Below are 14,838 nucleotides of genomic sequence, written 5' to 3' on the forward strand. Positions count from 1 at the left end.
GTGTCGGGTGGTGGCGGTTTAACGACACATTTTAGATTCACGTTACCTAATCCACATTTTTTTAAATTATGGATTATTAACAAGGGTGGACTGCGGGGTTTTAATCGCACGCCCAAACAACAAGTGGCAAATGCGCTTCCACCACTAGGCCATGTCACCGCCACAAGTGAATGAATGCCCTCATCTCGTAAGGTCTCAGCAGGGTTGATCCGAGGCAGCGCTTTCGATGGACGACAAGTGTTATAGACTGCTGGGCAGCGTGGTGGACGGCAGGGGACATTGCTTGCAAGATCCGTTATTGTACTGTACCGCGTTGACCGGTGTGGTGGAGTGTGGTCAGATAGCCCCCCCCCCCCCGGCGATGACTGGTGGAGGTCCTCAATGAGCTGCGGTGACAAAGTGCCGTGCACGTGCGTGTACACGCGCGTACTCTCAACACTCTTGGAATAGGACCGCTGGCACGGTGTCAGAGTTGGTGAGCGCACGTGGCTCGCAATCCAAGCCAGCGTGGAAGAGGAGTCCAACATAGCCTCGAGTGCAGTGGTCCTTGAACTTTACTGCAGCCTTGCACGCCTTTGGGTCTCAGTCGTTAAAAAGTGTTTAATGTTAATAAAAACATCGAAACGTCGTGATTTTTATTTTACTTTTATTTTACTTTTATTAATTTTAATTTTTTACCTACGTGACTTTACCGAAAAAACCTAAGAATATGAATCCTTGCAGTCACGAAAGCTTCAAATCTAGAATAAATACATCGGGGTTTTGTGATACAAAGTAGTTGTACTTGAGTGCCCGCGCTCAATTTGTGTTTTCAGTTATTTACCTTCTAAAACAATCTGGCCCGTGTCCCACACCCCCAGAAAGGGCATCTCGCCCCTCCAAGGGGTGCGTGCACCCCAGGTTAAGAACCACTGATCTAGAGGAGCTCGCTAGAGCGTCCTAAATTAGAGGGGCCTTCCACCAGCAGTGGTGTGGCCAAGCAATTGCAGAGCTGCGCCTTTGACCTTTTTTTACGCACCATCGGAATAGGTGACCTGCAGCAAACGTGATGCGGTTAATTTTTTTCTTTAGTTCGCCTCATGTCTGTGTTTAACGCCCCTGCCTCTGTTTATTGCAGATGTGATTGGAGCAGTGCCTCTGGACGAAGGGTGAAGCGTCTCCTCACGGGAGAGACAGGTGGCAATTTGAACCGTTATCTGCGAGCGCTAATCAATGCTTTCTTCGCGCCCAAATGGAAAAAAAAGGATGAACGTGACGAACGACGCCGCTTTGAAAACGCAACGATAGAATAACCACAAGAAAAACAAGAAGAAAACAACCAAAGCACCCCCATGCCAATTCAATGCACACATTTAGTTAGCATTGAATGTGATTTCATCACAGCAGGGAATTGCAGGGCTGCACCTTTACATATATATAAAAAAAACGATTGCAGTCACGCGCCTTGGTGCGGTGACCCGTCGCACCGCATGGGCGGCTCATCACACCTCTGAAAGATTTTACAACGGCCCCGTTTTAAGAGCTACGCAACGTGTCGCTCACAGTCTCCAGGGATCGTTAACAATTTGCCATCCATTAAAATTAAAAAAATAGTTGTTCCGTTCAAAAGCCCATCGTGCTAGTAAATGGTTAATTGAATCGCCGCCGGCTAGCAGTGATTTTTTTCTCTCTCTCTCCTCCTCGCTATTGAATTGGATGGGCTTGGTGCAGTGGGGAGGCCGACGGGAATAGGGCACTCCAGCAGTTGAGTGCTACATTGTGGTGGGCACGTTCGCAAAGAGTGGGGGGGACAGGGTGATTATGGATGGTGGGATGTGGGCGCAGTGCCCAGCTCTGTTCGAACAATGACAGCCAAAGCAAGAATCCTGGCACAAGGACGCATACAATAATCACAGCAGCGACAACAAAAACCGCGCGACGTTAACGAACCGTACCGGCGACGGCGGCAACGACCAGCAACCGGGGGAGTGGGTGACGTAAAGAGCGACGAAAGAAGAAGAATTCGAAAAAAAAAACTCCACGGGGGGAGGCGGAGTTGAATTTCGAGGCGGGGATTTGAACGCACGAGAAAAAAAAACGCCCCTCGTATAAAGCCATGATTTCGGCAAGCGAGGTTGGGGAGGCTGCAGCTGCGATGCCACGCGGCTCGGGGCAGGAGAGAGCGCGCGCCGCACAGCGCGAGAGGGTCCACCAGGTGCGGCGCTGGATGCAGTACGACAAGGACGAGCAGAGCAAGGGCACCAAGAAAAAGTCCGGCGGCTCGGCCAAGAAGGCGAAGAAGGGCGGCAAAAAGGGCAGGGACGGAGGGCAGCAGCTCGGCCTGCGCTTCACGCCCAGCGTCACCCTCCTGGAGGCGGCCGCCCGGAACGACGTCGAGGAAGGTGAGGCTTCAATTTAACCTGCGCCCCGTTTGCTGCCGGCGTCGGCGCCACCACCCGCCGCCGCCGCTGCCGCCGGTGATTAAGAATTAATGGAGTTATAGATCGATCGCTTTGGGCATGCAGCGTGTTTTCGTGAACGCTTTCCAAAGAAGGGTTGAAGGCGGCGAATGCGTTTGCTCGTCCGTCCACGCGTCTGTCCACCTGTAGCGGAAGGGGGCCTCGGTGACTCGAGCGCTGAAGGACAATTCCATTACGAGTTAAACTTTTGTGAAAAAAATAAAGGTTGTGTTGCTATTTTGGACTCACCCTGTCGTATAAAAAAAACTGCACAAATTGATCGAAGGGTTGCCGAAGACAAACCAGACCAAACAGGACTACCGAGTAAACATGGCAACAACATTCGGCTAATGTTGGCATTTGGTTGGAACCGTTGGACCAACATTGCCAAAATGTTCCATGTCTTCTGCGTATTTTCAATTATGAAAGCGTGGTTTTTTTTTCCCGCCCTGACGGCTCTGCCGCCAGCTTCTATTCTGCTAATTAAATGTATCTGAACACTGAAAAGAGCATGTTGGGAATCATTACTTAATCCACGGCGTGTGCGCGACTTATTCTTAATCGGTTTTCAACATTTTTTACTTGCCCGATGTGCGATACTGTGAGCGGTAAAGTTTGGTGCCGTCTTTAACTTTGATCTGCAGGGTATAACCACCACTCCGAGTATGAAGGGGCATTGCTTGCGATGTTAACTCCTTATATATACACATATTCTTTTTCTCATTGGGCATTACAGTAAAACCTTAGATTGCGAGTAACTTGGTCTGCGAGTGTTTTGCAAGACGAGCAAATTTTTAAATAAATATTAATTTGATAAACGAGCGAGGTCTTGCACTACGAGTAGCGCGTATATACGCTTCGTCTGCCGAGCGTCACGTGATCACAACTGATACACGAGTGCTTTGGATTACAAACACGTTTCCGGAACGAATTATGCTCGCAATCCAAGGTTTTACTGTATTTGTTAAAGAATAATGGCAGTAATATATGTTATGGGCTCTGCACTCAGAAGCCAAAAATAGTCCAGTAGATTTCTACGTTTTTACACCAGGGAAATTCCGCAATTCCGGATGTACATTTCACACACTTGTGTGCAATCATTAGTGTAATAATGGAGTACCTGTTTACTTGGGCATAGCGTGTCAATCATTTAGGACTATAATTTGCACCTTTATCACGTTTTCCTGCTTTCTTGATGAGGGATGAAAATGCTCGTAAAGTAGCCACGTTGTCGGATGTACTCGGACGCACTGGCTTTTTTTTTTGTATCCACACTTGAGATGGCGATGGGTGAAGTTCGTACCGTGCACATTGTCACAGCGTATTCTAAAACGTCTGATAATTGTTCCCTCCTGTGTATCATTACGAACGTGGATTTTCTTTTTTTTTAAATCCTCTGTCTGAGGTTGCATTTTGAAGTCTGCGGCGCTGTCCCCAGCCAGTCGCTCAAATCTGCTGCGCGGGTTTTCGCCGTTCTGCCGCCCTGCGTCGCTCCGTCCGCGCGTTGTTTGGGTTGCACCGCGGGCGTGTAGCGCGTGTTTTTCGGCACGGTGTCCAACGTTTCGCTGCCACTCTCTCGGAGATTTCTTCGAGACGTGGCACAACCCTGTGAGTCACATCCAAGAGAGATATGGTCGCCAAATGCCCGAGACCTCCTTTGCCAGTACCAATATATAATAATTCAATAATAAACTGAAACATATGTAATAATAGGTTTCGGTTTTGTTGCCAGAAAAAAAGGGGAAAAACCCCTATTATAATGTTTTGGTACTGGCAAAGGAGGTCTAATGATGTAGATGGTTGGTCACCACGAGCCCTCATTACTTTGATAGTGGCATTGTCTTTGTGCTGTACACCTTTTGGTGTCATCTGGTCTAGCACCAATTGAGACGAGGCTCAAAAGAAAGCTGTCTCTGGTGTGGACCATTCAGTTTCAAGGACATTGCAAATATTATCAGAGTGTGTTTTTGTTTGCATTTTAACTGCAAGTATTGTGGTTATTGCAGACATGAATCCTTGTAAAAAGGTTTCTGTTTTGTTGCCAGAAAAAATGGGAAAAACCATTTTTCGATTTGAAGCTTTCGTGACTGCAGGGATTCATCTTCTTGGTTCTTTCGGTAAAGTCACGTAGAAGGACCTTCTACGCGACTTTACCGAAAGAACCAAGAAGAAGGGGAAAAGCCCTATTATTAAATGCTCGAGACTTCCCCCGTCGCATGGATGTTCACGCGACTGCTGTATGTGATAGTTGTCAGTTCATATGCATCTCTTCCAGCCCACCTACCCAGGCTGTTTGTTTTTTTCTTAGCGTGCTTTCTGCCCCCCCCCCCCACCGTGTTAACTTCACCAGCTGTCCGTTGTTTTATCAGCCTCGGGTAGAGAAACTTTTTGGCGAAATAACTAACAGGACACTGCTACGTAGTTTTTTGCGGTTGTGTTATATTATACGCATCTCGCCCAGTGTGTGTCCTTGCGATATGGCGCGTGGTTGGGTAATCACAATAATTAAGATACAGCGGCCTATTTGTTCTGCGTGAAGTATTGTCAACCGAATTAGGAATGTAACTCTTCAGCTCCTAAACAAGCGCCCGGCACGGGGAAGCAGGCAAGCCGCTGCCAAATGTAGTTATCTGTGCCTCCAGGACATCGGGGCAAAACCATCCCCCCGTCCACTGCCACCCCTGGGGAAACGGTTAATCTATGTCACAGGGGGAAAATTGGAGGATTGAGTTAAAACGACCGTGCAACATCCATGAAGCTGTTATTCACGTGAGTGCGACAGTACGACATTTTTTTATTTTTTTATTATTTCCCTTCAACGTGACTTTACCGATAGAACCAAGAATAGGCGTGCTCTTCTCGATGCAAAACTCGCATCGCACGTCTCTGCGATGTGTGTGTTCGGGCTGCGTGCCGGCCGTGCCGTGGTGCTGCCTTGCAACAATAATGTCTCCATGTTTCCCTCCGCGTGCCCCGAGAGTTTTCTCCGGAAAACTGAAATTCAGTTCCTGTAGGCCGTCGCTGTCGTACGGAGGAGCTCACGGCGGGTTTGTAGCGAAGCGGTAAACTGCACGCGGCACAACCAGAAAGCGCACGGGGAGATGTCGCGTAACAAATCGCCTTTTGAGTCACTGCCCTCGATTTGACAAGGGGGGCTGTCAGATTCATCTCAAACTTCTATTGCTGAAAGCTCGTCAGCCAATTTATATTGCCCTGCGGCAAACCCGACTCGGAGCCAATAACTCTCCCCCTTGTTGGCGTCAGGCCAGCTTGTCTCGATAACTGATTGGCATAATCCTCTTAGCTTCGAAAGGGCGCTTTGCCAGCCTCCGCTAATAGATTCTATGCAAATATGCTTGGGAGACCTGTAAATCATTAAATTAACTCTGATAATTATAATTGTACCTGAAGGCTCAGGCCAGCAACAAAACAACGACCCCACTGTGGTGGCAGGCTCCGGAAAAATGTGGGCAGCTTCAGGGTTTACGTTCAAATGTACTTAAAACTCTTTGGTTATTTTGGTAAAGATGATAATAATGATAAATGATCACGACGTTGCAAATGTACTTTCTTGCGGATCAGCTTTTCCATTAAAAAAATGGGTTGAGAAAGTGCAATGATGATGACGACGCTGCTGCTGCTCTTACCGAATCCAATGGAGTAAATCCAGATTAAGACCACGGTGTTTCGGCTTCAGCTAGCCTCGTTAGGATGGTGATGCTACCCTCGTTAGGATGGTGATGCCACCCTCGTTAGGATGGTGATGCCACTCTCGTTAGGATGGTGATGCCACTCTCGTTAGGATGGTGATGCCACCCTCGTTAGAATGGTGATGCTACCCTCGTTAGGATGGTGATGCCACCCTCGTTAGGATGGTGATGCTACCCTCGTTAGAATGGTGATGCTACCCTCGTTAGGATGGTGATGCTTGCCTCATTAGGGTGGTGATGCTACCCTCGTTAGGATGGTGATGCTACCCTCGTTAGTATGGTGATGCTACCCTCGTTAGGATGGTGATGCTACCCTCGTTAGAATTGTGATGCCACCCTCGTTAGGATGGTGATGCTACCCTCGTTAGGATGGTGATGCCACTCTCGTTAGGATGGTGATGCCACCCTCGTTAGAATGGTGATGCTACCCTCGTTAGAATTGTGATGCCACCCTCGTTAGGATGGTGATGCCACCCTCGTTAGGATGGTGATGCTACCCTCGTTAGGATGGTGATGCCACCCTCGTTAGGATGGTGATGCTACCCTCGTTAGGATGGTGATGCCACCCTCGTTAGGATGGTGATGCCACCCTCGTTAGGATGGTGATGCCACCCTCGTTAGGATGGTGATGCCACCCTCGTTAGGATGGTGATGCTACCCTCGTTAGAATGGTGATGCTACCCTCGTTAGGATGGTGATGCTTGCCTCATTAGGGTGGTGATGCTACCCTCGTTAGGATGGTGATGCTACCCTCGTTAGTATGGTGATGCTACCCTCGTTAGGATGGTGATGCTACCCTCGTTAGAATTGTGATGCCACCCTCGTTAGGATGGTGATGCTACCCTCGTTAGGATGGTGATGCCACTCTCGTTAGGATGGTGATGCCACCCTCGTTAGAATGGTGATGCTACCCTCGTTAGAATTGTGATGCCACCCTCGTTAGGATGGTGATGCCACCCTCGTTAGGATGGTGATGCTACCCTCGTTAGGATGGTGATGCCACCCTCGTTAGGATGGTGATGCTACCCTCGTTAGGATGGTGATGCCACCCTCGTTAGGATGGTGATGCCACCCTCGTTAGGATGGTGATGCCACTCTCGTTAGGATGGTGATGCCACCCTCGTTAGGATGGTGATGCTACCCTCGTTAGGATGGTGATGCTACCCTCGTTAGGATGGTGATGCCACCCTCGTTAGGATGGTGATGCCACCCTCGTTAGGATGGTGATGCCACTCTCGCTAGGATGGTGATGCCACCCTCGTTAGAATGGTGATGCTACCCTCGTTAGAATTGTGATGCTTGCCTCATTAGGGTGGTGATGTTTATGGAGATACCGTAATTATGTGATTTCAGTTGCGACGGTGCTAACATGGTAATTGATGGCGAGGAGGAAAACAAGAAATCGCTTTTCATTATTGCACGTAAATGTTCCTAAACGTGGCACACAACAAATGCTCCCAATTATGTGAACGGTGAACGGAGAAAAGTATTTCTTATTGCTTCCCTGTTTTTTTCCCGCGGAAAATGTAATTACTGAACGCAAGGCAGCGTTTTTGTTGACGACTCTAAAGGTTATATATTTTCCACTGAAACAAAAATGTCAATCCACGAGTACATCAGCTGCGGTGGGTTTAAGGCGTAGTACGGTTAGTGCCACAATAGGCCATCGTGCAGCGTCCGCCTTGATCGGCATCACTTGTACGAAATATTCTCTCTAAATTCTGGAAAATGTGAAATATCACAGCAGAACACATAGATACGTTATTTAACATCGTCGGCCGTTATCTGTCCACTGCTGAATGCACTCCCAAATGCGTCACCGTATCCCACGCGGTCCTGCGGAACGACGACCTGTCTGGCTCCTCGTGACAGCTACGCCCGTGGACACAGATACTGCGCTGGGGTGGAGGAGGGCGCACAATTGGATCGGGGCAGAAATATGCGTGTCCGTCGGGGTGTATTTGATGTTGTGCTGAAAAATAACAAGACAAGAATCTTTCGATTTAAAGCTTTCGTGACTGCAGGGATTCATCTTCTTGGTTCTTTCGGTAAAGTCACGTAGAAGGGAAATAATAAAATAATAAAAATAAAACATAATAAAATAATCGCCACTTTCAGTGAGCTAATTGCTCTTCGAAGGGCTCCGTGAAGATTTTCACGCCGCCGTCTGCCATGGTTCTCCGAGTCAGGGCGATGAATGGGGGCCGGGGGAGGCCTTGGGGCTAATTTTTTTGGCGTCACCTTGAAGGGGGTCGGGGGGGGGCACGGGCGTAATTATTGCGTGCCATTAGGCAGGCGAGGTGTTTAATGTTGCGCGACAAATGTGCGCGTGGGTTTATTTTTGTCCGTGCCGTTGTTGCCCCAAACCCCAAACGCGGCAGACGTCAGAAGGGCCGGAGGAGCGGGGCCGGGGTGGGGATGGGGGCCGCTGACCCAACGTGGTGACCCCCGAGATTAAAATACGACGGGGCAACGTAATTAAAACGAAATCTTTAGTCGCCACTCTGCGGAATGTGCGAGTGTGTAGCAGCTTCTGCCCGGTTTTCCTCTCGTCGATAACCCTTTGCCATCATCCCGCACCTCCCCTGTGGCATTGTCGCCTCCTTCCTCGCACTCAGGGCTCCTGTTTGCTGCCTGGGTTGCACGAAAGGCCCCTATTAATGTTCTTGTGGGCCCAAGGCACCTTGTGTTTCGTAGGCCTTCGGCGATAACTTCCTAGAGTCGGTTCTGCTGCCCCATGTTACTACTACCACCGTCGCTGTCACTCGCTCGATTGGGCGAAAAACACAATTTGAAGATGTTACACATTGACATGACTCTGCCTTCTTTGTATGTACAGTGTGCCTATCCTTGTTGCTATATAAATGTACTTATCCAAGAAGATATTTTGGTGAAATGTTTTATCATACATATACAACATTTAAAAAAACATGGTCACATGTTTTTGGAGGCCCTTTTAGTGTTTCGTAGGCCCTAGGCACAGTGCGTACTGCGGCCTGTTGGATCATACGGCCCTGGCTGCACGGCGTGTCTTTTCCGCGTTGACGTAACCGTTGTTTTTTTCAAATGCATTGGCCTTAATGTGACTTTAGCTGGTCGTCTGCATGTTCGTGTGTAAGCCTCGGTGTCCTGCCGTCAATCCGCTGCTGGATGAGGGCCTCTGCCTCACATCGTGCAGGCCATGGCGGGGGGTGGGGGGGTTATTTGAACATACTTCATGCCGGTCAGTGCGGTGTCGTTCACTTTAAGATACACCTTGGAGCATAGCACATTAAAGTATTGGGTTGATGTCGACTGCTCTCTGCTAACGAAGCACAGCCACCGGTTTTACGCCTGTTGGGCCTCCCATCCAAGCGTTGTCCAGGCCCCAACCGCAGCTTAGCTTTCCGTGATCGGTCAACTGGGAAAAAATGTATCTGTGAAAGGGAAAAAAACGGCTACTTTGCCAGATCGCAATGCACACTTGGAGCACGATAGCGGACCAGCAGTGCAGAACTAGGTAGGATTAGAGCGGAGAGATTTGGGGATTTGTTTTTTTTCGAAGGAGGATGTATCTCGCACTCTCTTCAGTCGGATACCACAAACACAGGAGGGCGTGGGTTCAATCCTGATCCTGACGCTTCTATAGTTGGAGTTGGCATGGTCGCGTGGATTTTTCTCCGGGTCCTCCAGTTTTCACATTAAAAAAAAAACGCACGTGTCGAGTATTTGACTGCTATAAATGTCCACATGCCAGGCTGCTTCTTTGAGCCACGTCGCTTTTGAACGATAAGTTAATACCTCAGTGGACTTTGTCTGGTAGGATGTGATTACTTTTATTTGTATGTGTTTGGATGATTTGGTTATCTTTCTTGTACTTTGCACTCCTAACGTGTTTTTGTATTGTTGTTGTTGTATTGTTCTTACCCGCCCCCCCCCCCCGACTGGACGTCTGGGAAAAACAGCTTTTTAGCTCATCGAATTCCTCCTCAAGTACAAATAAATATTCTGATTCTGAAAAAAAATTAACCCGTAAAAACAAAGTTTTTCACTATAAATCCTTTATATGCGTGGCGGCTAGAGTCCTCTCGTCCTCTGGCTTGAGATGGCTGCCACCTATGGGTCAGATGATTGCCTGCCACCATTAAGCAATTGGTAATTAAATATTTTAAAAAAAAATCCTAAAAAGTGTACAATTTTGGAAAAAAAAAATCACGAAAATAATTTGTCACGCACAACGAGTCTGTGTGCAAAATGTCAGCTCGATTGGATCACGGGAAGTGGGTTAAAAAACGACCGAAAGATTTGCACGGTCGCAAGCAAGCAAGTGAACTTAATATAAAGGATTTAAAAACACTCAAACCGGAGAGCCACACGGCCCATCCTCGAACACCTCCGCAGTTGTACTGCGAGTGCCACTTTGTGTAAATTGCTCGTCCCATTGATATGCTAAGCCACCACCGTCAACAACTGTGGGACGTCCACCGTTGGACAAGTGCCGCCAGCGTAGCACTTGCCCGCGCGCTTGTGGCGCACGCAGGCACTTTCACCGTTTGCCGCTGTTCGCGCTCAATCCGTGTTATTTTTGTTCCCAATTGATGATGCTCGTCGCGTAATTTTATTTGCACGCAGCTCCCAAATGCAATTGCAGCAGCACTGGCTTTAGAAGAAGAATCTAATTAATCGCACGCGGGTGGTTAATGCCCCTCGGTGTGAACCCGGTGACCTGGGTGCGGCTCCTGGCCGGGGCCGACGTCGGTGGCGAGTAATATCCAGACCAATCCTGGAACATCCCCCCCCCGCCTCTCACTCGTTAACTTAGTCCAGCAGTGGATTGACACACGCGCAGCTGTCTGTCAATGCCTCGTGCCGTGTGGAGGCGGGATTCGTTTGGCCATGCTTCACCACGTCAGCCAGTACAGATTGGTGATGGTGGTGGGAGGGGGAGTCATACATGCGGGAGCATAGAAGAACAGTACCAACACTGGCTGATGCTACGCTGGCTTTTGCTACCCGCAGCGTAGCCTCGCAAGTCTGTAACACCTGTTATCGAGGGTCGGCGGGCGAATTTAATATTTTTAGCATTTACAATTCCGCCACTTAGCGTTGTTATTCGGCCGCAGTTGCTTGCCCCCCTCCTGCCCCCCCCCCCCCCCTCCGTCAACTGAACTGCGAGATTTTACATCCGTTGCGGGCAGCGCTTGAGATGTTCACCCTTTCCCAGCGAGACTCCTCATGAAAACCGGTGCCCCCCCCCATGGACTTGCTCGCCAGTCAGCGCACGGAATAATGCGTAGAAGGAGAAGGTCGCTCCGCAAGAACCAGAATGGGGAATCTTTTATTTATCCTGGAGAAACAAAAGCAGGCGCCGGTTGGGGTGATTAACGCAGATGCGCAGACACGCGCAGAGGGGCCTCTCGCACGACGGTACGGCCGGTACCCCCCCCGCCACCGTGCGTCCCCCACTCCGTCGAGTGATCCGTGACGGGTTTCCAAAAAAACATTCGTCCGCACCAGCTGTGCCTGTCAGAATATCGGCGAAATGTGCTGGCATGAGGTTAAGAGTCCAGCGACGACGGGGGGAGGTTGCGACTTTCTCCCTCTCTCTCGCCCTCTCTCTTTCTCCCTCTCTCTCTCATTCTCTCCCTCTCTCATTCTCTCTCTACCTCTCTCTCACCCTCTCTCGCTCTCTCTCTCGCTGTCTCTGTCCCCGCTTATCATGGCTGTGTTTTGGTCCAATTTCGGCCGCAGGTGGACGCCGCACGTGGCTTTAACGGCTAATTTGGTCAGCTGTTTTTATTTGATTGTATTCATTCTCTTAGCTCGGCGTTCTTCACTAATTTGCAGAGGGGTGGGACACTTTCGCCGATAAGACATCAGTGTGAGAGCCGCCACACATTTGAAATCATTGGGGTTTGACAGCAATATGGGGTCATTTCACATTTGTGTATTGTCGAGGGTCGCGCATTAGGGGCCAGGGGCCGCCAGTGGCCCGCAGGCCTTGCAATGAAGAACGCTTTCTTGGCTTGTTCGGCGAAAGCAGTCAAAACGTTTAGTCCACTCTCGGTTATTAAACGGCGGCATGGGGGCCATGCAATTTTTTCCACCCCAGCCCAATATTATCAGGTCCGCCAATCGGTGAACTTTGCATTGGCTATATAGCTAAACATATGGAACCAATGACCATGAATGGTCTTCCTCGGGACCTCTGCTGTCTCTGATAACGTTGCAACAGACTCGTTCATCTCGTCACAATTGGTCGCACATTGGTATGTAAAAATAAACTGGCCACAAATGATAGCTCAATGAAGTTGTTTATCACGTACGAATTCATAGCAGCCAAATACTCTAAACGCATGTTAATTCTAAATGTGGAGGGAAAAACCAGATGACCTGGAGAAAAATCCATGTGACCACGGGGAGAGAGACGTGAAACATATGCAGGCATCAGGGTTAGGATAAAACCCACGAACTCCTATATACCAGGCGAGGCAGATAACATCTCGCCACCGCGAGATGAGGCTGAGTCGACCTAGGGGAGGCTCAGCACCAGTTCAGGTAATCTCCACTGGTGTTGGCCATGAATGGGAATTTTAATTCGGGTCACCGGGTTCATAGCGCAGAGCACAAACCACTGCGACTTCCCACACACACACGTACACACACGTGTACGCACGCACACACACACACACACGGACACACACGTGTACGCACGCACACACACACACACACACGGGCTGATATTTGCACACAATTTAAATGTAAACTGATGAGCCAGTACCAGTTACCAGTGATGTTGAGTCATGTGCGTGCACAGCAAACAGAAAGCACAGTGCCGTCTTGAATTATAACGTGAAAAAAATCTGCACGGACGTACGTTGGCTGGGAGAAAAAATCAACAAAGATGATCATCTGCAGCCTCTATCTCAGCCCGCTGCTGAATGAATGCCTCGCCGCGCCATGTCAGGCGTTGGTGGTTGTTCGACCATATTTCACCACGCTGGACAGTGTGGTTTGGGCTGGAAGGGAGAGGGCCCAGGACTGGTTGAGGTGCCGCTCCCTCCGAATGTTTTCTCTGGCCGGGAATCAAACCTAGGTTTCCAGTCTCGTAGAGTAGTGCGCTAACTACTGCGTCACGGCCGCCTCCAGGGTGCTTTGTAATCGCTCGACAGGTTTTCGTACCGACGTGTTTGCTGCTGTTCGAGTGAGCCTTGATGATGCGTGAAGAAATTAGGGTCACGTACAAAATTAGTTTTTTTGCCAAACGGGAAATGAACTCTGTGCTGGGTTCATAGTTCAATGCGTCAACCACGGCGCTGCCGCTCAACCTCGACGCTTGAGTGAGTGACATTATAGATCATTAAACGAGTGATCTGGCGGCGCTGCGTTGGCAGCAGAGGTGCACAAGCAAAATTAACAACGAGAAAAAAAACCCTCAACACATTTGTCAGTCTCACACTGTTGCCTTCAAAGAACAGAAAATACATATGGAACACGCCACGTTTGCAGCTAATGGCCCCTCTGCGCGCAGCACACTGGATACTATTTTGCACACTTATTGCTGCTGTTCCAACATTGTTCATTGACCTGCTGACCCATAAAAGGCGATGAACGTTGCCGCCACTCTCCGTTTACACGACTCGAACCGAAGCCAAACGCATTTCACAAGGCGATTAACGTTGCCGCCACCCTCCGTTTACACGACTCGAACCGAAGCCAAACGCATTTCACAAGCCAACGGTGGCCGCGTCGAACCAGAAGCAACAAACTCAGAACGGTGAGTTCCAGCGTCTCTGACTGTGGCGCCGTTTGTGCGCGAATGATAAATTGGCGCCGTTCGAAAACCCGAGCCAAGGGCTTTCGCAATCTTGAGTTTCAGATGTAACATTTCAAACAGAAGTAGCCGTGTGCACGCGGCACGAAGCATCGTCGTCCTCTTTCCGTACAGGCTCGCTCTTTCAGGCGCGCTGGGTTTTTACGGGTTTTTTTTTTACGTTGAAGACCTTGCAAAATAAACCCGTCCTAAACACGCGTGCGTGTGTGTGTGTATGTGCGGTGGTGTAGTGGTTAGCGTACGGTGGTGTAGCGGTTGCTTTGCAGCGCTATGAACCGGCGGCCCGAGTTCGATTGCCGCTCACGACCAGTAACGATATGTCACACAATTTTTGTTCCTGGGTACTAAGTGTTATTTTTTAATTGCTTGTGCCTAAAAAGTATAGAAAATGGCTATTCCCCACAAACTTTGCTTTTGTGGCGTGGCCACCATCCAGCAGTGGATTGCTGGATGGTGTTGTTATTTACACGTCTGCTATGTGTATGCATGTTGAACTTCTTTTGCACCGTACATAGCCAACCCCGCTAATCGGAGGCGCAACCTTGCTCATCAGAGGTGTATGAGATGTTGATGCGACACTGGACTAGGTTGCGAAGCAGTGCGATTCTGTGCATAGGACAATCATCGTCACCATCATAGGCTATCCCGCGCAATCAAGGATGATTGTCTTCCATAGAAAAGTTGGATTATCTGTGGGTCCGAAGATTGCCGAAGAGACCGCGTCCGGGATTGACGGATTCTGCCGCAGCTCGGGCACATGCGTGTCCAGAACGAGTGCGTGGGTTGGAACTGGATTAGTCAGTCGGGCTTGCAGCATAGGACAATAGCTGGCAGGTGTGCACTCTGACACCTTTAACTCTCTGCGCTCCCTTCCGGA

General features: G+C 49.3%; 1 protein-coding gene across 1 annotated transcript in view; it reads left to right on the forward strand.

Annotated features, from left to right (window-relative positions):
• The window catches only part of LOC144735180 (protein phosphatase 1 regulatory subunit 16A-like), a 143,024-nt gene that overhangs the window by 12,092 nt on the left and 116,094 nt on the right, over positions 1 to 14,838 (forward strand). The window contains exon 2 of the mRNA XM_078617633.1: positions 1,118 to 2,381. Within this exon, the coding sequence (XP_078473759.1) occupies positions 2,096 to 2,381 (286 nt within the window). The 5' untranslated portion in view covers positions 1,118 to 2,095. The remainder of the gene's footprint in view (positions 1 to 1,117; positions 2,382 to 14,838) is intronic.

This window comes from Lampetra planeri, chromosome 54 (genome assembly GCF_965212315.1).
Source record: "Lampetra planeri chromosome 54, kcLamPlan1.2.h2, whole genome shotgun sequence".
Classification (NCBI taxonomy): domain Eukaryota; kingdom Metazoa; phylum Chordata; class Hyperoartia; order Petromyzontiformes; family Petromyzontidae; genus Lampetra; species Lampetra planeri.